This window comes from Dendrobates tinctorius, unplaced genomic scaffold (genome assembly GCF_039654945.1).
Source record: "Dendrobates tinctorius isolate UK_male_01 unplaced genomic scaffold, ASM3965494v1 ptg000043l, whole genome shotgun sequence".
Classification (NCBI taxonomy): domain Eukaryota; kingdom Metazoa; phylum Chordata; class Amphibia; order Anura; family Dendrobatidae; genus Dendrobates; species Dendrobates tinctorius.
In genome coordinates this window covers 10666775-10689696 of record NW_027361711.1, presented here as the reverse complement: position 1 = coordinate 10689696, position 22922 = coordinate 10666775, and the positions used below count along the sequence as shown (strand labels likewise).

Sequence of the window (22922 nt, the reverse complement as noted above, 5' to 3'; positions counted from 1 at the left end):
CTGAATCCTTCTTATCTCTATGTAGAAACAGGAGGAAAAATGTCCCTGTATGAGTCATGAGTCGCTGCAAAAGTCTCTGGCAGGAACGAAAAGAGAGCAGTTGGGTCAGGAGTTGAAAAGGGGGATGTTAAATGCAAGGACAAAAACCTTCCTGTTTCTACATAGAACAGAGAAAAGAGAATAATTTACTGGGTAGAAAGGCAAAATGAGCAATTGTAAGTACACAGTACTAAATACTATGATGACTACAATATATTGATAGTATAAAAACTTTGATGGGAGGAGTGCTTCTTTAACTCCTTAATGACCGTCAATCCGTCTTTTTACTGACCTGAGATATAAGAGAATAGCTTCCCCGTACAGGAGTCAATCCAGCAGCTTTCGGCTGTACACTATCACTGACAACTTGCTGCATTAGCAACGGTCAGTGTTTGCACCGTCCATATCTGTTTAACCCCTTAAATGCTGCTGTTAAAAAGGATTACATCACATAAATGGTTAACAGAGTTAACAGATGACAACAAATACAGGGTATTTAGTTGATACTTTTTTTGCAAAAAAATGTATACCAAGCTTGGTTTGAGAGACCCCACCCCTCTCGTGTGACATGCACATAATAAGCTGTCTTATACCACGTGCCTATACTATGAAGCACCTGTCTGGGTCCTGTTCATTTAGACACTGTTCACATGTTCAGGTTTTAAATACATTAGATAGGGACTGCTCCATTAAGGGTTACCTTGACGTGGTGGAGTAGCTTGGTATATATTTTTTTTCAAAAAAACATATCGACTAAATACCCTGTATTTGTTGTCATATTTTCACCAGCACTTGCTGATTATTTTTATATGTTTTACTGCAGGGTATTTCTGCACATTTGTCATTCTGTGTCTCCTTTTTGTATTTTAGTCAGTGGGTGATGTGAACACTGTCCGACCGACTTGTTCACATTTGTGCATGTCACATGTGTTTTTAAACCATGAAAACTGTAATATATGGGATTATGAAATTTGTCTCCTCTGGTAAAACAAAAGGCTTCCATACACAATAGGTGTCTGTCAGTTAAATGATCCAGATGATCATCTGTCTTGCAGCTATTTCTTCAGACTCCTCAGTACACAGGAGCACTCCGGTGTTCCCTAGGAAAGAGTCAATACCCTCCTATTCTGGTGGCAATTTATCTCACAGAAGAAAAAAAGGAATGGCAGTCCAAAATCAGACAAGCCAGACACTCACCCAACTTCATCTGTTGCAGTAAAAGTTGGGTGAGACTTGAAGGCACTTATACTGTATACATTAGACTGTCGATATTGGCGGGTTCTGACTATGTAAGTCTAATGAGTATGGGGCCTTATTCTATTACTAATGTCACAAACCCTCTATATACCTATTTACCTGTCCTTTTTCTAATCTTTGACCTCCATATTTGCGCTTCCTAAATTGTCCATCAGTCGCTCAGAAAATGCAGCTCAGCCAGTTGTGTCAGTCCATTAGAATGAGGAAGAAATAAATGTGTCACCTCTTTTGTCAGATACACAAGTGTCCTCAGGAATCATTAGCAACCTGTTATGGTAGATCATGACTGCAAACAAAATAGTCCAGATCCAGAATAAGCTGATGAGAGGGAGGTAAGTGTCCAGGATAAATGCCACCATGTATGTGCAGGCACTTACTATGATGATACATTGCTTAGCATTAGGGCACAGTCAGACTGCCGTATAAATCTTGACCGCAATGCTCGGACTGGCCAAAGCTATATCATCTTGAGTGTGAATACTGCTAGAAATACATGAAGCCGTTACACTCGGGTTGGGAGAGCCAAGGGGTCTGATCTCAGTCCAATTTACACTGCCGTCTGACTACGCCCTTAGGCTATACCTGTAATCAAATGGCAAAAGGGACATATAAAATTCATTTTCATATAATATATGTAGAAAATGGTGAGGTAGGATGTGGTCACTTATCCTAGTTGCAGGTCTGTGCTGCATGTTTTCCAGGATCAGATCCAACAGGGAAAGTGCCGTATCATACTCTTCCATTGTATCTGTCTGTCACATGCTTAGCCGTACTTAGTAGGACTTGTTTTGTACCTTGTTATGTAATGTATCTTTTGTTTTTACATGTAGAGGACCCTGGAATTATAGAGAATTTAAAGGGGTTTTCCAGGCTAAAGAGAAATTTCTACAGTTACTCTACCTGCCCTGAAAATCCCTATTACATGAGTAATTTCTTCCATTTTGGATCTGATTCTGATGTGTTTAGGTAAAATTCATACACTGCATAACATTTTTTTATCTAAGAAAGTGCATCTATATTGTGTATGTCATACATAGTTATTTAGCTTTAACATATATAGACCGCATCGTACAGGTGACATTTATAGGCTTGTAAATAATGTAATTTTTTGTGAATCACACGTTTTTCCTACTTCAGTAATGGGCTGGAATAATAAAATGTATTAGGTGTAGAGTTATATATTCGTTGTGCTCAGGGCACGACACACAGCGTGCAGTCATTAAATGGTATACGACGCTTGAAAAGAAAGTCCTGTAACTACATACAAATAGTATCTTGTTTCATGGCGCATGGAAATACATTTTTCTGGTTCACGCTCTGACTTCATGATAAAGCAGATAGAATTTCTTCCAGACAGCTTTTTTCTCACCATGAGCATTTGGTGAGTTTTTAATGTTGCAGATTTTGAGCCTCATGTTTGCACCTATTAGGTGAATTAGATTACATTTGTTTTTCTATATTGTGTTTTTTGGTGCATTTTTAAAAAACTTTTATCTAAGTTTTGACACTTCGTCTTTGTCTCTTTTTGTTATGTCATGTTCTAAATAAAGCTGCTTTGTTTTTGATACTTCCTGTTATTTGAATTTAACAAAACATCATGGATCACGTGCTTTTAGTGTGTTCCCGCAACAGAAACACACTAAGGGTATGTGCACACTAGGGTGACCGCAAAAAATCGATGTCGGAATTTTGTCCGTCTGGACCCCACAAAACGATTCCCCTTTCCAGATATTGAGAGAGTCAAAATTTGAGCTCGATCAAACGACGTTAACCCGTGCCGCTCGTCGCTCAAAGTTTGAAAAAATCCAAATTGAGGTATTTTAAGATTTAGGTATTTTGCATAGTCTGTTAGACTATAAAGAATGTGACAACAACATTGCAGAAATAGCCCTGACCACATTTTCGAACCATTTGTGGTATTTGAATGCAGAGTTGGTGTGATTATCGTTTTTTGATCCTACCATTACAGACAATGAAAAGTTGTTAATGGCTAATAAATTGCTCAGTAGCACAGATGAACCATCAGAGCACGCTAGGGTTGTAAATCCAAAAGTTAGGAAAGAAAAATTAAAAGAGGTAGGAAGTAACCGACTTTAACGACCTTCTGACAAAAGATGAAGAACAAAAGCAATATGTCCTGTAAGTTGTAAGCAAATGCCGAGCATTATATTCTGACGTTTCAAAAACTACTTTAACAAAAGCTCTAGAATAGATTAGATAACAATGTAAAATTATCAACTCATGTAGGTTCGCGTGCTCTGATGGTTCATCTGTGCTACTGAGCAATTTATTAGCCATTAACAACTTTTCATTGTCTGTAATGGTGGGATCAAAAAACGATAATCCCACCAACTCTGCATTCAAATACCACAAATGGTTCGAAAATTTGGTCAGGGCTATTTCTGCAATGTTGTTGTCACATTCTTTATAGTCTAACAGACTATGCAAAATACCTAAATCTTAAAATACCTCAATTTGGATTTTTTCAAACTTTGAGCGACGAGCGGCACGGGTTAACGTCGTTTGATCGAGCTCAGATTTTGGCTATCTCAATATCTGGAAAGGGGAATCGCTTTGTGGGGTCCAGACGAACAAGATTCTGACATTTTTTCCCCCCCATATGAGATCCGGTCACCCTAGTGCACACGTTGCGGATTCCTGTGCGTATTTTTCCGTCCGGAATCTGCAAAATCCGCAGGTAAAATGACCTGCATTTTACCTGTGGATTTAGCCTGCGTTTTTACACCTGTGGATTCCTTTTCCGCAGCATGTGCACAGCCGTTTTTGTTTTCCATAGGATAACATGGTACTGTGCATCCCTCGGAAAATTGCTGCGGATCCGCAGGGCCAAATCCACTGCAGATGCACAACGTGTGCACATACCCTAAAAACGCATGTGGATTTTTTACTGGTGGATTTTCCGTATCCAATGAAGCTATATGGAGAGAATATGCACATAAAACTCAGCGTACCCGCAATAGAAATTGACGTGGATTTCAAACACGGACTGCAGGTTAGCTTATGCTGTGTTAACAAAATGCACAGTGGACATGAGATTTCAATAAATCCCATCCACTTTGATAGAAATGTAAAACACTGGATTTTTTCATGCTGCGAAAATACAGAGCACCAAAAACTCATCACAGGATGTTAACCTAAGGGTATGTGCACAGGACATCTTTTTCAGGTAGATTCAGCCTGAAGAAGTGCTAAAAAAAAGTTAAATATATTCTACATATGCACTGCAATGTCAAAATGAATTACAGTACATATATTCTGACTTTTCTCACTCCTCCAACTCCTTTTGTCCTCCTGGCTTTTGTCACTCCTTCTAGCCACTTTAAGCTTTGAAAGCCATGAAGCGGCTAAAATAAGTGACTTGACCATTACACTGGCAATTTCCACATATTATATATATATATATATATATATGACAAAAAAGAACACAGCAGCACATGTGCATGAATCTAGGCCATGTGAAAACACAGAAAAACATTCAATTTAGATTAAACTTCTCAAAATTTTCCCAAAATTTTTTTTTCAAACATTTTTTTTTTCACTTATAGTAATAGATGAAAAATGAAGGTTCTTAGTGCACAAATTGGCCAATTTGCGAAAACTGCATAATATAGACAAAAAAGAACACAGCAGCACATGTGCATGAATCTAGGCCATGTGAAATGAATGGGTCTATGCATATGTCAGCGTGTTTTCATGGACCTTGTGTCCATGTGCAAAGAACGGAAACAAGTCAGTGTTTGTGGGAGCGCACGGTCCGCAAAATGTGCTGAACACGTGCACACGGAGAACAGTTCACACTGTCCTCCGTGTTCATGAACAGCCGCCAGGGAAGAAGCGCTACAGTAAGCACTGTTCCTCGGTGGCTGGTGCTGAACGCGGCTGTCATTTCTCTCTCCTGCTCTGCTGGCAACAGCGAGCAGGAGAGAATGAATAAATAAAAATCCAACGTGCGGTCCCCCCTCTGTTTGTGAACCAACCCAGCAAAACTCACAGCTGGGGGCTGCTATTCTCAGGCTGGTAAGGGGCCATTGATCTTGGCCCCTCTGCCTAAAAGCAGCAGCCCGCAGCTGCCCAGAAAATGCGCATCTATTAGATGCGCCTATTCTGGAGCTTTGTCGGGTTCTTCCCACTGCCCTGTAGTGGTGGCAAGTGGGGTTAATACGGGGTTAATGTCACCCTGCTATTGTAAGGTGACATTAAGGCTAAGTGCACACGTACCGGAACTCTCGCGGAAATTACCGTGAGAATTCCGGAATTCCAGTCCGCGGGAAAATCGCATTTTAAATTCCCGCAATTTTCCCGTGGAAAAACTAGCATTTTGCAAGCGTATTTAGCTTGCAGAATGCTAGCGTTTTCCAAGCGATCTGTAGCATCGCTTGGAGAACTGATTGACAGGTTGGTCACACTCGTCAAACATAGTGTTTGACGAGTGTGACCAACTTTTTACTACTGAGGCCACCTATGCGGCATCAGTAGTAAAAGATAGAATGTAAAAACAAATAAAAAATGGTGTTATTCTTACCTTCCGACGTCCCGCGCAGCCGTTCCCAGTAATCCTTTGCGAAAATGCCCGCGATGACGTCCGTTCTCGCGGGATCGCGATGTCTCGCGGTAATTCGCGATGACGCCGCGCGAATGACCGCGAGACTTCACGATCCCGCGAGAACGGACGCCATCGCAGGCATTTTCGCAAAGGACTACTGGGAACGAGAGCGTGGAGAGAGGCGGGAAGACTGCGCGGGACGTCGGAGGGTGAGAATAACAATATTTTTTATTTTTAAATTCTATTTTTTACAGGGATATGGTACCCAAAGCCCGGAGGACAGTCTTCTCTCCTCCGGACCGTGGGTACCATCCGCAATTGTTCTGCTTACTTTCCGCATGGTGTGCACAGCCACATGCGGGAAGTAAGCGGAACAATGCATTCCTATGGGTGCGGGATCGCTGCGATTCCGCAAATTAATGAGCATGCTGCGGTTTTTACCGCGAAGCGATTCCGCCACAGTAAAAACCGCAGCATTAGCACAGCATTGCGGAATCCCATAGGAATGCATGGGATGCTTATTCGCGTTTTCGCTGCAAAATCGCGCGGTTAAAACCGCTGCGGAAACGCGAAAAAAACGTCACGTGTGAACTCAGCCTAAGCCCGACTTAGTAATGGAGAGGTATCAATAAGGCACCTATCCATTATTAATCCTAGAATTATTCAAGGGTTAAGTAAACACACACACAGTAAGAACAAAGAATTTTAATGAAAGAATACACTACACAGTTTTAAAATCTTTATTATACTCCTAATCCCATATCAAAGCCATTGTTCTCCTGTAAAAAAATAATAAACCAACAATATCCCATACCTGTCCAAAGCTCAGTCAAGTCCCACAGCGTAAATCCATCTCAGGGAGTTAATCAGTTTACAGGCAGAGTGCTGCTAATACAGCCACTCCGACTGTAAACTACTGGGGAATGAATGGAAGCAGCCAGCAAATGCTCATTAACTAGCGGTGACGTCACAGAGCCTGTTGTCAGAATTGAACAATTTGACATGGTCAGGAAGGTGAAAAAAGGCTGGGGGTGAAAGGGTTAATTTTCAGATTTTTTTATTTTAGGGTGAGATGGCCATAGATTGTCTCATCCGAGAGAATCGGACTCCTATCATGGTTTGATCAGAGTGTCTGCATAGTGTCATCCTATTTTACTCAATGAGAGAATTCTAGCACAGGTTAGGAGAAGGAAGATGGGGAACGAAATTTCTCCGTCTTTTCCATTGTGTCAGTGTGTGGAAATGGGACTGCACTCAGATGTCATTTGAGTGCAGTTTGATGATTTCCACGGACTCATTTACTTGCGTAGCCGAATGTGATCCGATTATCAGATCACATTCAGACATGCTGCGAGTTTTCTCTTGGTCCGTCTTGCATTGGTCCATGTGCGATTCAATGTTTTGTCAGAAAGCAGTTGGACGGAAAATAGGAAAATATGGTGGTGCAAGCGAGGCCTTAGACTGCTTAATCAATTACGACTTTTTAAAAAAACACTAAATTTTTGCACAAATGTTCCTTCTCTCAGACCTCCTTCTTGTGTTTTTTTTTGCATACCTGTAGTTTTTACATAACTTTTAAAAAGTTTAAAGACAAAAAAAGTCCATTTGGTCTTGTGCAAAACAGGATTTTGGTTGCTTACCGTAAAATCTGTTTCTCAGAGTCTTCATTGGGGGACACAGGAACCGTGGGTGTGTGCTGCTGTCACTAGGAGGTTGACACTATGCATGAAAAAAATGTTAACTCCGCCTCCGCAGTATACACCCCTCCGACCGGCTGTAGGAGATCAGTTAGTGAAAAAGCAGTAGGAGGAGACATTATCATGTAAGTCATCATATATTCATTACATGTAATACAATCATGGGAGGGCACTGTGTCCCCCAATGAAGACTCTGAGAAAGATTTTACGGTAAGCAACCAAAATCCTGTTTCTCTTTCGTCTCATTGGGGGACACAGGAACCGTGGGATGTCCAAAAGCAGTCCCTGGGGTGGGAAAAGACAGAAACTTCCTTCAGGTCGGAGAACTCACCACTGCCACCTGCAAGATTCTTCTACCTAGGCTGGCGTCCGCTGAAGCATAGGTATGAACCTTATAGAACCTTGAAAAGGTATGCACGGACGACCATGTGGCAGCCTTGCACAACTGAATGGCTGATGCCCTGTTGTGTACCGCCCAGGAGGCGCCCACCGCCCGGGTTGAATGGACCTTGACCCCAGCAGGGGACACCCTGTCCTTTACCCGGTAGGCTTCCAGAATTGCCATTCTGATCCAGCGGGCAATTGTTGCCTTAGAGGCCGGCAGGCCTCTTCTCACCCCACTGGGGATAACAAAGAGCGAGTCTGCCTTCCTGAAAGGAGTGGTCCTGGCCAGATAGATCCTTATCACCCTGACCAGGTCTAGCTTATTCAAAGAATGCTTCAGAGGATGGGTTGGAGCGGGAGAAAATGACAGAAGGATTATATCCTCTTTCAGATGGAAGGCCGATACCACCTTGGGAAGAAAGTTAGGAGGAGGCCGCAAAACAACCTTGTCCTGGTGCATAATTAGGAATGGAGGACGACAGGACAATGCCGCTAATTCTGAAACGAGCCTAATCGAGGTGATGGCTATGAGAAATACCACCTTCCAGGACAACAAAGACAAGGGAGCTTCCTGTACGGGTTCAAAAGGTGAACCTGTCAAGGCTTCCAAGACCAAGTTAAGATCTCATGGAGCCACAGGGGATCTGTAAGGAGGGGCCGCATGTGCCACTCCTTGCAGAAAGGTCTTAACCTGTAAGCGGGAGGCCAATTTCTTTTGAAAAATAGAGAGAGCAGATACCTGGCCTTTCAAGGAACTTAGAGCCAGACCTCCATCTAACTCTGCCTGGAGAAAAGCTAGGACAGATGACAGGGAACAGGGCATAGGTGTGGCGTGATTAGACTCACACCAGCCAAAATAGGCCTTCCAGGCTCGGTAATAGACCCTGGAATAGGAAGGCTTCCTTGCCTGGATCATTGTATTAATTACTCGGTCAGAAAAACCAGCTGCTCTCAGTATTGTGGTTTCAACGGCCATGCCGTCAAATTGAGCAACCGAGAATTCGGTTGGTAAAACGGCCCCTGAGCCAGGAGATGTGGTCTGTCGGGGAGTCTCCAGGGGGTGCCTGTGAGAAGATTGATAATTTCTGCGAACCAGGCCCTCCTGGACTAGTACGGAGCGACCAATATGACCGGCACCCCTTCCGCCTTGATCTTTTTTAGCAGCTTGGACAGGAGAGGAAGGGGAGGGAACAGGTCAGGGAGTCTGAACTGTGTCCAGGGAATGACCAGTGCGTCGACCCCTATTGCTAGAGGATCGTGGTATCTTGTGACAAACTGTTGGACCCTTCTGTTCTGTCGCGATGCCAGGAGGTCCACATCTGGAGTCCTCCATAGCTGGCATATCTGACGGAACACTTCCTGTTGTAAGGACCATTTCCCTGCCGCGAGCCCCTCCCAACTGAGGAAGTCGGCGGCCGTGTTATCTGTGTCAGGAATGTAAACTGCCGAAATTGCGGTTTCTGCCCAGTTGAAGATTCTGGATACCTCGGCCAGTGCCCGGGGACTTCTGGTTCCCCCTTGGTGATTGATGTATGCCACCACCGTGGCGTTGTCCGTTTGAATCCAGACTAGCTGGTTGTTAAGGTATCTTTCCCAATGTAGAAGTGCTAGAAAGACTGCCCTCAGTTCTAGAATGTTGATTGATAGTGAGGATTCTTGCCTCGACCATCGTCCATAGACAGTCAGGTGGCAGAATACCGTACCCCAGCCCAGGAGACTGGCATCTGTAGTTACTACCTGCCAGTGGACAGGGCAGGGGGAAAAGGCCGTCCCAGATGAACAAGGGGGAGGTCAGCCACCACTTGAGTGACTCCCTGGCCTGAATGGAGGAGAGGAAGGGGTGATCCAGTGAAGAGATGGACCTGTCCCACTGAAGGAGGTTGTTCCTCTGCAGTATCCTGGAATGGAACAGGGCAAAGGGTATTGCCTATGAAGCTGTCACCATTCTTCCCAGGACTCTCATGGCAGCGCGAAAGGATAGAAGCCGGAATTTCAACAGAGAGCGAATTCCCTGCTGGAGGGTAATCCACTTTCTTTCTGGGAGAAAGACCCTTGAGCGGCGGATGTCAATTACCATTCCTAAGAATTCTAGGCATTGTGTTGGCTTTGGGTGGGATTTCTCCGTTTATAATCCAACCAAACCGGGAGAGCGTGTTTAAAACTACCGCTAGATTTTCCTGGGCCTGAGCGAAGGAGGGCGCCTTGACGAGAATATCGTCGAGATATGGTACCAATATTATGCCTCTGACCCTTAATATAGCTACCATTGCTGCCATCTTTGTAAAAATTCTGGGGGCTGTTGCCAGCCCAAATGGCAGGGCCACAAACTGGAAATGCTGCTTTTGGACAGCAAAACGCAGAAACTTCTGATGCCCTGAAAAATGGGGATGTGTAGGTAGGCGTCCCGGATATCTATGGAACATAAGAATTCCTGATCCTCCATAGATGTAATTACCGATCGAATCGATTCCATCCTGAAATGGCGTAAACGGACCCATCTGTTTAGCCTTTTGAGGTCTAGTATGGGGCGAACTGAGCCATCCTTTTTTGGTATCACAAACAGGTTTGAGTAAAAGCCGGTAAAACGTTCCTGCTCGGGAATGGAGACAATTACTCCTGCGTTGAGGAGAGAGTCGATTGCCACAAAAAAACCCTAGAGCCATAGCAGCGTCTATTGGTGGCTGCGATAGAAAGAAGCGCTCTCACGGAAGCGCGTTGAAGCCTATCTTGCATCCTGTTGATACTGCCTCCTTTACCCAGATATCCTCTACTGAATTCTGCCAGACATCTCTGAAGAGGAGAAGGCGGCCTCCTAGTCTGGGAGAGGTACTGGGAAGGGAGTTGGACTCCCTGCTGGTGTCAGGCTGAAGTGGCTCTGCCCGGCCCTGACCTGGTAGCTCTGCTGTTGGAACTGCGGGAATGCCTTCACGGGGTGGCCCGAAATGATACCTTCCTCCTATCTCTTGGTGCTTGCGACGTCTGCGGGCCCTGAGCATAAGTGCCTGTCACTGGGGTATGGCGAAAGGGCTGAGCCCTACGTTTGAAAACATATCGACGAGGTTTGGCCTGAGGGAGCTTGTACCCCCCCATTGCATCCTTAGTGATTTGATCTAACATTGACCCAAAGAGGCGGGTGCCCTGAAACGGCAGATTGGTCAGTGATTTCTTTGAGGACAAATCAGCCTGCCAAGCCTTTAGCCAGACCGTCCGCCTGACAGCTACCATGTTACTGGATGCTTGAACTGCGTAAGACGCAGCATCCAGGGCTGCTGATACCATATACCTCCCGGCATGAGACTTTTGATCTGCGAATTCCGCCAGTTCCACTGGTGGTGCCCCAGCCAATATGCCCTGTCTAAGCTGTTTGGCCCATTCTGTAACAGACTTAGCTACCCAGGCTGAGGTGAAGGCTGGACACAATGTAGCAGCTGCTGCCTCAAAGGTGGATTTTGCCAGGGATTCTATCCTCCTATCATTGGGATCTCTTAGGGCTGCCCCACTGGCGAGTGGAAGGACTGTATTGGTAGCGAGTCTGGACACTGGTGGGTCCACCGAAGGGGAGGCGGTCCAGTTGGTGGTGAGATCTGGAGGGAAGGGATATAGAATCCCAAAACGATTCCCTCTCTGAAACTGCCTGGCTGGGTTTTCCCTTTCCCTGGCCAACACTTCCTCAAAATCCTTGTGGGAGGCGAAGACCCTAGAGGGGGACTTATGACGCCTAAATGAAAAAACCTGATCATTAGGTTTTGATGTGGTGTCATCAATGTTAAAAGTCTCATTGACTGCGGCAATGAGGCCCTGAACCATATCCTTGACCTGGGACTGTTCTGGTCCGTACTCAGAACCTTCCTCTGAGTGTGTCTCTGATAATGCCTCACCTGATTCCGGGGATGAGGACTGGGAGGAGGCAGACGGCAAGAGGAATTCTGGCAGTGAGATGGACTGAGAAGGGGACCTGGGTTGGTGGTCCTTTCTAAACCTTTTTCCTCCTGCTCCAGGGGTAATGTGGGAGCTCTGACCGGCAAAGCGGGGGGGCTGCACCTGCTCTCTAGCGTAGGTGACACCATAGGTCTGCTGCAATCTGAGCAGAGTGGTGAGGACTGACCTGAAGGAAGCCTGACTTTGCATTTGGTACATACAAAATATTTGACCAAGGTCACTGAAGCGGATGAGGAGGAGGAGCGGGACTGCTCTCCTTTGGGCATACTGACAGGTTTTACCTGGTGCCGACCGTCGGGGGTAGAGAGCAGAGTGAGAGAGCAACCTGTAGTGCGGTACTCACATACCCCCGACCTGTGTCCACGCCGCAGCTTCCACCCGAAGGCTGATGAGAGAGAGAGAGGTGAACAGCCCTGCCGCTGCCTAGAAGCCTTATGAAATCCCCGCCCGGAAGTCGTGGGTGGGGCCCTGCTCTGGCCTCCTGGAGCACCAAGATGGCGCAGGTACAGGAAGAGGAACCTGGGGGGCGGAGCCCGCCGGGAGCCGGAATCCGGCGTCGGCCATGCTAGGCTCCTGCTGGAGCCCAGGGCCATAACGCTGCCACGGGAGGAGGCTGGAAACGTGCTGCACCGCGGGCTTGAAAGTAAGTGTTGGCTCTTAAACTAAGTATAGAACCATGGGCTGCAAGCCCGAGTGCTGATTACAGCGGTCACATTCAGCCAGAGCGGCTGGTGAGCAGATCATACAACGCTGCAGCCTTTTACCTCCAGTTTACCCCATAACAGGGGTCGGTTTACCTGCATGAAAAGATTGCTGTCCCAAACCTTTTCTGCAGTGCATCTCTCTTGATCATCAGGCTCTGGTGGGCGAGTGATGGGAGACGAAGGTCAGGACCAGGAGCTTCCACCTGAACACAAGTCCTATGTTAGGGGATAGGGTCCTGCCCGCAGTATTCAAGAGGATACGGGGTGGCAGTACACAACGTACTCATGATCCCGGTGTGGGAACACAGATGTAACTGATCTACACTGTATACCTCCATGGTTATGTGGTGTTTGCAGGTACGCAGGATGCAGTGACGAGTCACGAGACAATTAGGTGCTTTCTATAATAACACTTTATAAGACTAGAGGGAACTTTCCTCAGTCCCGGCCTGATCACCAAACGGGTAACACGGGTTGCCCTCGCAGGGGTTCTATACAAGATGTGGTGTAATGACCACTGTGTCCACGAGGGGGCGCTGTGTGGATGTCCCAAGAGTGTGAGTGGTTGAAGAGCCATTATGTATCTCAAGGTGGGTGACCTTGAGATAGAGACATATGTATGTTTATGAATGCTATTGTAAAGTATATATGTCTGTGTGAAGGACCTGTGGTGAGGTCATAGTCATGTGACCCGGTGGGCGTGGCTATGGACCATATAATGTGGCCAGGTTAGGTCACATGGAGTGAATGCTGGGACCTGATTGGTCCAGTTTGGAAGGTCCCGTGAGAAGGATCTCCTCACTAACAGCAGCCTGTGGAGCGGCTGTGTGTGTAATGGCGGCCAGTATCTGAGAGTCCCTGAGGAGTGAGTGGACTTCTGCGGCCTGGAGAAACAGCCATATGGGAACCCTGACGTGGGTGAGATAACCCTGGGGCTAAATAGCCTGTATAATGGACGCTCTCCTGTAATGCTGTGTATATTGCTGCTGGAGGTTTATGAAGGATGAATAAACCTCATAGACTATGATTTATTGGAAAATCCTGTGCCGGATGTGTTTTTCGATCGCTGCAAGCGAGAACCCCTTACTTACATGACAGCGCTACCTCACATATAGTGGAGAAAGCAAAGGGCAATATTGTAGCCTTGTTGCTAGGGGCAACGGAAAAGGACTGCAGATTCGGTTGCTGGGGGCAACGCTGAGCCAGGAGGGCTGACGGTCTTAAAGCCATGTGATGTGCTGACAGGAGTCAGTGGCAAAGACTTATAGGATACCTCTGCGGTAGAGAGGTCCGAGAACCTGCGCGGCCAGCAGGTGCCGGTCGGGAAAGAAAGAGAAAAAAAAAAAAAAAAAGTGTTTTACTGACCTGGGTCAGTGGTAAAGACTGTGTTCCTGGAGGGTTCAGTGAGCAAGGTCCTGGAGGGTCAGTGTTGGGAAGAGCCCTGGAGCACATGGTAGGACCTTGGACCTGGTGAGGCTTAAGTGTTGGGCAGTCTCAGGCCGAGACAGATGTCCTGAATAGCACCCGCTGAGCCCCTGGACCTGGTGAGGCCGGTGTGTTGGGAGACCCTGGGAGGAGGGTCGGCTCCCTGAATAGCACCCGGTGTGCCCTGTGTGGTGGACGGTCTCAGGTGGAGACGGTACGTCCTGAGTGGCACACGAACAGGACATGTGAGAGACTGTGCATGTGTTTTTTTTCTTTTTTTTTTTCTTTTCCTCTGCAAAACCTGAAGGTGCTTGCTGTGGCTCAGTGGGGTCACGAAGGTCTCGCAGCACAAGGACCTGGTGTTTTCTTTAAGGGATCTGCCCTGGGAGCATTGGTAGCAGACGCTGTCTGTCTACACCATCCTGCTGCAGCTTTATTGCATGTGACTAAGCGGGTACAGTAGTTGTGGCTTTACACAACTATTAAGGGTGAGTACCCTGTATTATGTCATTATACCATTATACCTGCACTGGTAAGGCCCTATGGGTGCGCTTTTGTGTTTTGTTTTTTTTATCTTTGAGGGTGACAAGCGGCTTCCAGTAACCCGGCGGGGTTACGAAGGTGACAAGCGGCTTCCGGTGGATCGGCGGGTCCACGAAGATGGCGCAGCAGGAGCTGCAGTGACACCAGCCGCTGTGTGTGTGTGAACAGCAGCCGGAGGTGCCGGTGATCAGTGACAGCAGGAGCTGTGGTGGTGCCAGCAAAGACTTGTGTGGTATCGTTAAAAGACAAACTGTACTGTGTGAACTGTGGCCTAAGAGGTTCTGCAGGACGGACATGGGGAAGTCCCAAAAGGGGGCGGTGACCCAAATTGGAGTGGTAACCCAAAAGGGGGCGGTGACACAAATTGGAGTGGTAACCCAAAAAGGGGTGGAGTCACAAAAGGGGGCGGTGACCCAAATTGGAGTAGTAACCCAAAAAGGGGTGGGGTCCCAAAAGGGGGCGGTGACCCAAATTGGAGTGGCAACCCAAAGTGGGGTGGTGGTCCAGAAAGTGGCCAAGTGTGAAGAAGTGACAGCACTGGGTGACTCAGTAGGTATGTCTGGAGTACCGCAGTGTATGTGCAGGTCTTTTTCAGAATGTGGAATATCCTTTCCAGGTAGTAATGATGGGCCACAGATGTGTACAGTGATGCTGCACCGGGAAGGAGCCTTTGGTCGGCTGGACTCAGAGAGTCAGGTGACTCTGACAGGAACTCCTCTCGTTTTCTCTCTGACCGAGAAAAACATCAGGGTTTGCTGTAAACACGGGGTCACGGTGAACTACGCAGTAGACAGAGTAGTGTTTGAGGGGACCAAAGGTGGTGAGTGCCAAGGTAGAGGAATACCACGGGACAGTCTATGCCTGGGAGAGGGGCCGGGACTTTCTTTTGTTTGATGACGTTTGGTCTGACGATGGAGATGCTTCGACTGTGGGGCAAGCGGACACTGAGACAGTGACGGCTCCTGACATGGACAGGTCAGAGGTAGAACTGACCAGAGGAAGAAGTACATCTGCCCAAGTGACGGACCTGACGTCTCGTGATAAGACAGATGGTGGGCTGGGAGATGAGACGACTGGACTAGACACATTGGTGCTGGACGGTAACTGGAGAGTACACTCGACTGGGGTGACTGACCCAGTGGTACCCTTTAACGATATTATTAAAGAGGTAGTAGTGAGACACGTGATGGACAAAAGAGAGAAGGATCGTGAGATACAGCTGATAAAGGAGACTGTAACAGAACATGTCGAACGGGAAAGAGTCCTAAGGCAAGCAGCTGAGCACAGAGTGGATGAGCTGGAGCAGGAAGTCTCTGAGCTCAGAGGTCACCTGTCAGCGTGTAAAACCATGAACAAGACCCTGTTGGAAGATATGGAGGTGCTCAGAGAGGCCCAAGAGAAGCATCAACAGGAGATTCTCAGGAGAGAGGATGAGCGTCGCTACCTGGCAGAGGAGAAAGATAAAGTTCTGCAAGAACTCAGTGGAGTAGTAAAAGGTCTTCTGCAGGAGAAGTGGAGGGGCGAAGATGTACAGCGGCCTTGCCCGACTGATAGCAAGGCAGAACTGCCAAAGCCCATCTTGGAAAAGGGTCCTGAAGACTGTAAATTTCAGGAAGATGGTGAGCCAAGAGCTGCACAAGACAGTCATCCGGTCATGACATATATCTTGAGGGAAGTGTCCGTGTGGAACCCAGAGCCATCTGTCCAGGATGAGAGCAAGTCCACGACCTTCAAGGTTGTAATTGATGTACCAGAAGACATGCAAGAAGCATGTGCTGAGGAAGGTGTGCATGAGGCTTTCAAAGAGGCGGTCAAAGCGTGTAAGGTGCACTGGGCACCTGAGACTCGGCAGTTGGTGATAGTATCAGCTAGGGAAAACACATCAAACCGAGTAGCTGTCCTGAAAGAGATGCATTTGCAGTGTCTACGTGTCAAACAATTGGTTAGGCGGAGTAATATGAAGGCTGCTCGACGCCTAGAGATAGCAAGAGAGGCTATGGATCGGTTGGGTTTGAGGAAAGATGTGGTTCCGGTACCCAAAGCTCTGATTGGGAGAATCATTGGAAGGTCCGGGAAGGTGATGCAGGACCTTGTGAATGTCTCCGGTGTGGTGAGGGTGAGGATCCCTCCTGATGACGAAGACCAGGTGTCTGAAGTGGGAAGGATTCCCATGATGGTGGTTGGCTCCATGGAAAGCCTGAGGAACTTTCAATTGCTCTTGGAGTATAGAGTGGGGTACCTGCAAGAGATTGAACAGTTGAAGCTGGACCGCCAGCGGATTAATAAAGAAGTGCGGAATACCAGGTGGCAGCCGCCTTCAAACCAAGATGTAAGGACCCCAGGGGTACCGCCAAGAAGTGACATGGCAGATGGCCGAAGAATGTCAGCGAGTGGCAATTCAACAGACCGTACGAGGTTGAAGGGCTGTAGTTCCTGTGAGACTTTGACTGAGTCAGACTCGTGCCAGACAGCAGGATCGACTAAGACTTATGACCGCACCAACCGAGAGAGACGGTCAATGAGAGAAAGATCAGGTGACAAGGGGCACTGTAACAGTGTGGTGACTAAACAGTGTCTGATGATGCAGACAGACCGTGACTGGAGGGTCAAAGACAATGACCGGTATTATGACCGCTGGGGGCGGGGGAGGCCTAATGTAGAGATGAGGCCGTATGACAAATGGAGACAGTTCTCTCGACCTGTGGGGCAAGGTGCAATACGTGCCCGGTCTCGAGACCCTGGTGTGATGTTGTGTGTTCAACCCCACAAGTTTGAACATAGGGGGGAGGTATGTGGTGTAATGACCACTGTCCACGAGGGGGCGCTGTGTGGATGTCCCAAGAGTGTGAGTGGTTGAAGAGCCATTATGTATCTCAAGGTGGGTGACCTTGAGATAGAGACATATGTATGTTTATGAATGCTATTGTAAAGTATATATGTCTGTGTGAAGGACCTGTGGTGAGGTCATAGTCATGTGACCCGGTGGGCGTGGCTATGGACCATATAATGTGGCCAGGTTAGGTCACATGGAGTGAATGCTGGGACCTGATTGGTCCAGTTTGGAAGGTCCCGTGAGGAGAAGGATCTCCTCACTAACAGCAGCCTGTGGAGCGGCTGTGTGTGTAATGGCGGCCATTATCTGAGAGTCCCTGAGGAGTGAGTGGACTTCTGCGGCCTGGAGAAACGGCCATATGGGAACCCTGACGTGGGTGAGATAACCCTGGGGCTAAATAGCCTGTATAATGGACGCTCTCCTGTAATGCTGTGTATATTGCTGCTGGAAGTTTATGAAGGATGAATAAACCTCATAGACTATGATTTATTGGAAAATCCTGTGCCGGATGTGTTTTTCGATCGCTGCAAGCGAGAACCCCTTACTTACATGACAGCGCTACCTCACAAAGCACACACAAACGGTAGAACACGACTTCTTCCGGCAACAGCCGGTCACTATAGGGCCGTGGTATGGCCGACTATGGGTCCTTAATTATAAAGTCAACTTAGCCGTCCAGACGTCCCTCGTCGTTCAGGTTGGTGGTCTTTCGGCGTAGTAGTTGCTGGGCCCAGTTGCTGAGGCGAAGACGAAGTCTTCGCGCACTCCGGCGCGCTGTTGACACCGGAGCCCCACAGGCTCCAGCGGAGTCCTTGGACGGTTGGGCCGCAACCCCTGGCCTGGGGCAAGCGACAGCGAAGTGTGGTGACGAATGACAGGCCACCTGTGCAGCTAATGGCTGCGATGGGGAGTCCGCGGTCAGCAGAGGCTCGGCCCCTGCTGCAGACCGGAGCAGGACAGTGGTGGCCGCCGGCGGTACTTTACTTGCTGCGGCCACTGGTGAGAACAGGGCGGCTGCAGGTGGCGGGGAGCAGGCCGCAGCCGCGGGCTGGAACGAGATGGCAGTGGCCGCGGGTGACCACGGGTAGGCCGCGGCCGTGGGTCGAACTGGGGCCACAGTGGCCACGGGCTGGAGCGGGGCAGCAAGTCCTGGATAATCGCCTCGGTACCGTCCTTCTGGAGTCCTCGGTGAGTGTCCTCCCTAGTACTGGTGAGTCGCCCTCGCTTTCAGCCACTCCCACCATCTCCAGCTGTCCCTGTGTCGGTCTGCTGACTCATCGTCCCTGGAATTCCCCGCCTCCTTTATACTGGTCCCTTCCCCAGCCCATCTGTCTGTCACAATGGTCCGTCCCCGAATTCTGCCCCCCGGGGACAGTCTCCCCTGGAACCTGGATGACGGCTCCCTTGGTTCCGGCCCGGACACTCGACGGGGGCCGTTCCTCCCACAGTTACCTGAAAAGGAACAACGCACATTGAGGTAGGCATGGGTCTGCGAGAGACCTCTGTCCACCTCCTGCTGACACTAAGCAAAACTGATTGTCCTACAGCCGGTTGGAGGCGGAGTTAACATTTTTTTCATGCATAGTGTCAACTTGTTATTGACAGCAGCACACACCCACGGTTCCTCTGTCCTCAATGAGACGAAAGAGAGAAAAATTTTCAATCGCATGTGCCGTTTTGAAGAATCTGGTGGTATCTGTTGCCATTTTTGCAAAGAAAAAAGAAAAAGAAATCTGACTTCAAAATAATACAAATGATGAATCCGAGCCTTGTTCCACTAAAATGCTGCAACATTTGGCTAAACTTTATGCCACGCATAGAACCATTCCGGTAGTGGTGGAATCTGGGGGGGGACTAAAGAACTTTAAAAAGTCACAATTTATCAGACAAAAACATGTGGAAACCCCAAACCTTGCTAACAACAGCGATCATAAAAAAAAAAAAAAAAAAAAAAAAACCCCACCAAAAAAGCAAGTGAATCAAATAAATTTGAAAGAATTTGGTGCAAATTTAAAGCAGGCAAAACAGACACAAAAGGGCGCAAATGCTATAATGAATGTGGCCCATCAATGACTTACAGCGTAACATAGAAGGCGCGAAGAATAATACAACACATGGCCATACAAGAGCAGCAGATCGCAGGCTGTACTGTGCAGGCGCATGTCAGCGCAATACTATATAGATTGTGGCTGAATGATGCCTTGATCTCTCTTTCTGGCTGATCATACAAATTATATACTCTGAGCCCACTGTCTGGCAGACATAGTGCAATGCAGATCTGAAGAGTAAAGTGCACTGCTCCATTACCCTCCCTGTAGACTACGGGCTGTAGTATTAGGGTGAGCTGATTTATACTGACCCTGCCAGTGATGTGTACACGGTCAGTCTCTCAGGTTACATAACTGCTGGCTCTCCTGCTGGCAGCTGATCAGGGCTGCCCCTCCCTCAGCACAGGAATGGCAACAGCACTCTGCTCACAATGCCAGGGAGGCAGTCCCTGCTGCTGCACGGATCAGCTGCTATGGCATCGGGTTTATCATTAACCGTCCCGGATAGCTGGAGTAAGGCCGGCATTGCTCAGCCCTCTGCAGGCAGCTGGATGGAGGTAAGGCGCTGTGTGCACGCTGCCTATAGTCTGGGAGCCTGCCTGTGCTCTGGTTACTGCTGTCATAGCTGGGAGCCTGTGCTGTGTCATGGAGAACAGGTGCACTGCGCCTTCTGACCTGATCGCTGGTCTTGTAAGGCATAGCCCGTAGATGGATACTAATGATTAATGACAGAGCAGGTAATGTAGGAGCAGTGTGGCCAGTACAGAATGTCTGTGTAGCCAGCAAACCTGTCCGGCAGGATTAGAGCAAGGAACACGTGGGTGATGCATTCCCCAGGTCAGAGAACAGGTGGCGAAGACTGACAGCATGGTACTCTCCTGCAGAGGGTGAGTATAAATCATTGTCTTATATCTTTATTTTTCTCGGGTAAGACCCGATTGCGCCCTTTTCTTTCAGTTTCTACTAGCATGGTAATGTAGTACTAGGATGTTATACTCCTACCACTGACCTGACCATGACAGCCAGGGCTGCCACTAGGAATTTCAGGACCCCATACTGTCCACAGTCCCACCGCTCTCTCATGGGAAAACTCCACTTCTCACCAATCACTCATTAACAGTTCCCATCACCAGATCACACATATAACCAGCAGCTTTTGTTTTGCCCAAGAGATTTTTTTAATTTGCCACCATGACAAGGTAGACTCTTTCAGCTGGGCCCTACTCTACTCTAACCTATTACATTTGTTAAAATATGCAATACAATTTAGGTACATTTTTATTTATTTTTCAATTTTTAAAATGACCGATAATATCACATCCAAAGGGACACACACCACCGCACCATGACCAGACACAATATTACCGCCACATAGTGACCTCTAATACCATATACAAGGAACAGATACCGCCACACCATGTCCAGACCACATATTACCACCACAGTGACCGGATACTATCACACCATATCCAGATCACATATTACCACCGCAGTGACGGAATAATAGCACATACAAGGAACAAATACCACCACACCATGACCAGACCACATATTACCACCACATGGTGACCAATAATATCACATACAGGGAACAAATACTGCCACACCATGACCAGACCACATATTACCACCACATGGTGACTGAATACTACAATACTAATCATTAATAAAAAAAACTCAATACTATCAACATAAGTGCCATTATACACGACATCTGTACTTAGTTTGCGGTTTCTGTGTACAGGTAATACAATTATCACCGGTGACATTATACACAGTAGCTCTGTATATCCCCTTAATGACAGCCAATACGTCTTTTTACTGACCTGAGATATAAGAGAATATCATCCCGATACAGGTGACAATCCAGCAGCTGTCAACTGTACACTATAGCTGACAACTTGCTTTATCACAAACTATCAGTATTGGCACCATCCATATCTGTTTAACTCCTTAGTTGCTGCTGTCAAAAGTGACTACATCAAATAAATGGTTAATAGATTGTAGGGGCTTCCGCCTTAATCTAATTGACACACCGAGATCATGATTACGTGGTCCTAATGTTTGCCATAGCAGTTCATGGCCAAATAGCGGCCTTAGGCTGTGTGCCGACGTTGCGTTTCTTAAGCGTTTTCGCGCATTTTTGCCACTGCAGAAACGCTTAAAAAACGCTAGTAAAACGCTTCCCCATTCAATCCTATGGGATTTCACAGTTACTGTGCCAATGCTGCGGATTTTTCTGCTGCAGAATCGTAGCGGTAAAATCTGCAGCATGTCCATTATTTTTGCAGAATTGCGGCGATTCCGCCACCATAGGATTGCATTGAAACGCTCACTTTACGCATGTGGCTATGCCCGCCATGCATAAAGTGAGCGCTTCATGTGCGGATAGTACCCAGGGTCTGGAGGAGAGGAGACTCTCCTCCATGCCCTGGATACCATATTCCTGTAAAAATAGAATTAAAATAAAAAATAGGGATATACTCACCCTCTGTCGGCCCCCGGAGTCCTCCCGGCCCTCATGGCGCCGTCATCAGAGGTCATTCATGTAATGCATCCCTGGGAATGGAAGTTGCTGGCAGCGCCATGAGGGCCGGGAGGACTCCGGGGGCCGACAGAGGTTAAGTATATCTCTCTGTTTTTTGTTTTTTTTTTTTATATTATTTTTAACATTCTATCTTTTACTCTTGATGCTGCATAGGCGGCCTCAATAGTAAAAGGTTGGTAACACTTGTCAAGCACTATGCTTGACAAGTGTGACCAACCTGTCAATCACTTTTCCAAGCGATGCTTCAAATCGCTTGGAAAAGCGATAGCATTATGCAAGCTAAAAACGCTTGCAAAACCCTTGTGTTTTGTGGGAAAACGCATGCGAATTCAGCATGCGTTTTACCCGCGGCGGGGAGTTGCAGAAATGCTGCAGACAATTCCGCAGCATTTCTGCAACGTGGGCACATAGCCTTAGAGTTTCCCTGCTAAAGCGGTCAGTTCAGAAGTTAACGACATTTAGATGGTAAACAAACACTTTTTCATTCCAGCTATACCACTTTGCATTAATTCCTGAAAATTACCTAAAGGGTTAATAAACTCTCTTGACAGCAGTTTTCAATATATTGAGAGGTGCTGTTTTTAAAATGGTATCACTTTTGGGGTTTTCCAATATATAGTACCCACAAAGTCACTTCAAACCTGGATAGATCCCTCAAAAAATACATTTCGTAAATTTCCTTGAAAAAACGAAAAATTACTGCTACATTTTGAAACCTCCTAAAAGGCTAACAAAATAAATTAGCATTTTAAAAATGGTGCTGATGTAAGGCAGACATGAGGGAAATGTTATTTATTAATGTTTTTGTGTGGTATGACTATCTGGATTAAAGGGATAATCATTCAAAGTTTGAAAATTGCAATTTTTTTTACATTTTTGTCAAGTTTCTGAAATTTTTATAAATAAACACAAAACATATCCACCTGTATTTACCATTAACA

The 22922-nt window shown here is 47.1% G+C and overlaps 1 protein-coding gene across 3 annotated transcripts in view; it reads left to right on the top strand.

The window, feature by feature from the left end:
- The first annotated feature begins 1547 nt into the window (after positions 1-1547).
- The window catches only part of ARHGEF37 (Rho guanine nucleotide exchange factor 37), a 233486-nt gene continuing 212111 nt past the window's right edge, over positions 1548-22922 (top strand). The window contains exon 1 of one of the 3 annotated variants that reach the window (XM_073575190.1): positions 1548-1628. In XM_073575190.1, the coding sequence (XP_073431291.1) occupies positions 1579-1628 (50 nt within the window). In that variant the 5' untranslated portion in view covers positions 1548-1578. Of the gene's footprint in view, positions 1629-19824; positions 19991-20055; positions 20321-22922 lie in introns of those variants that run through there. The other 2 variants (XM_073575193.1, XM_073575192.1) reach the window with 2 other exon arrangements.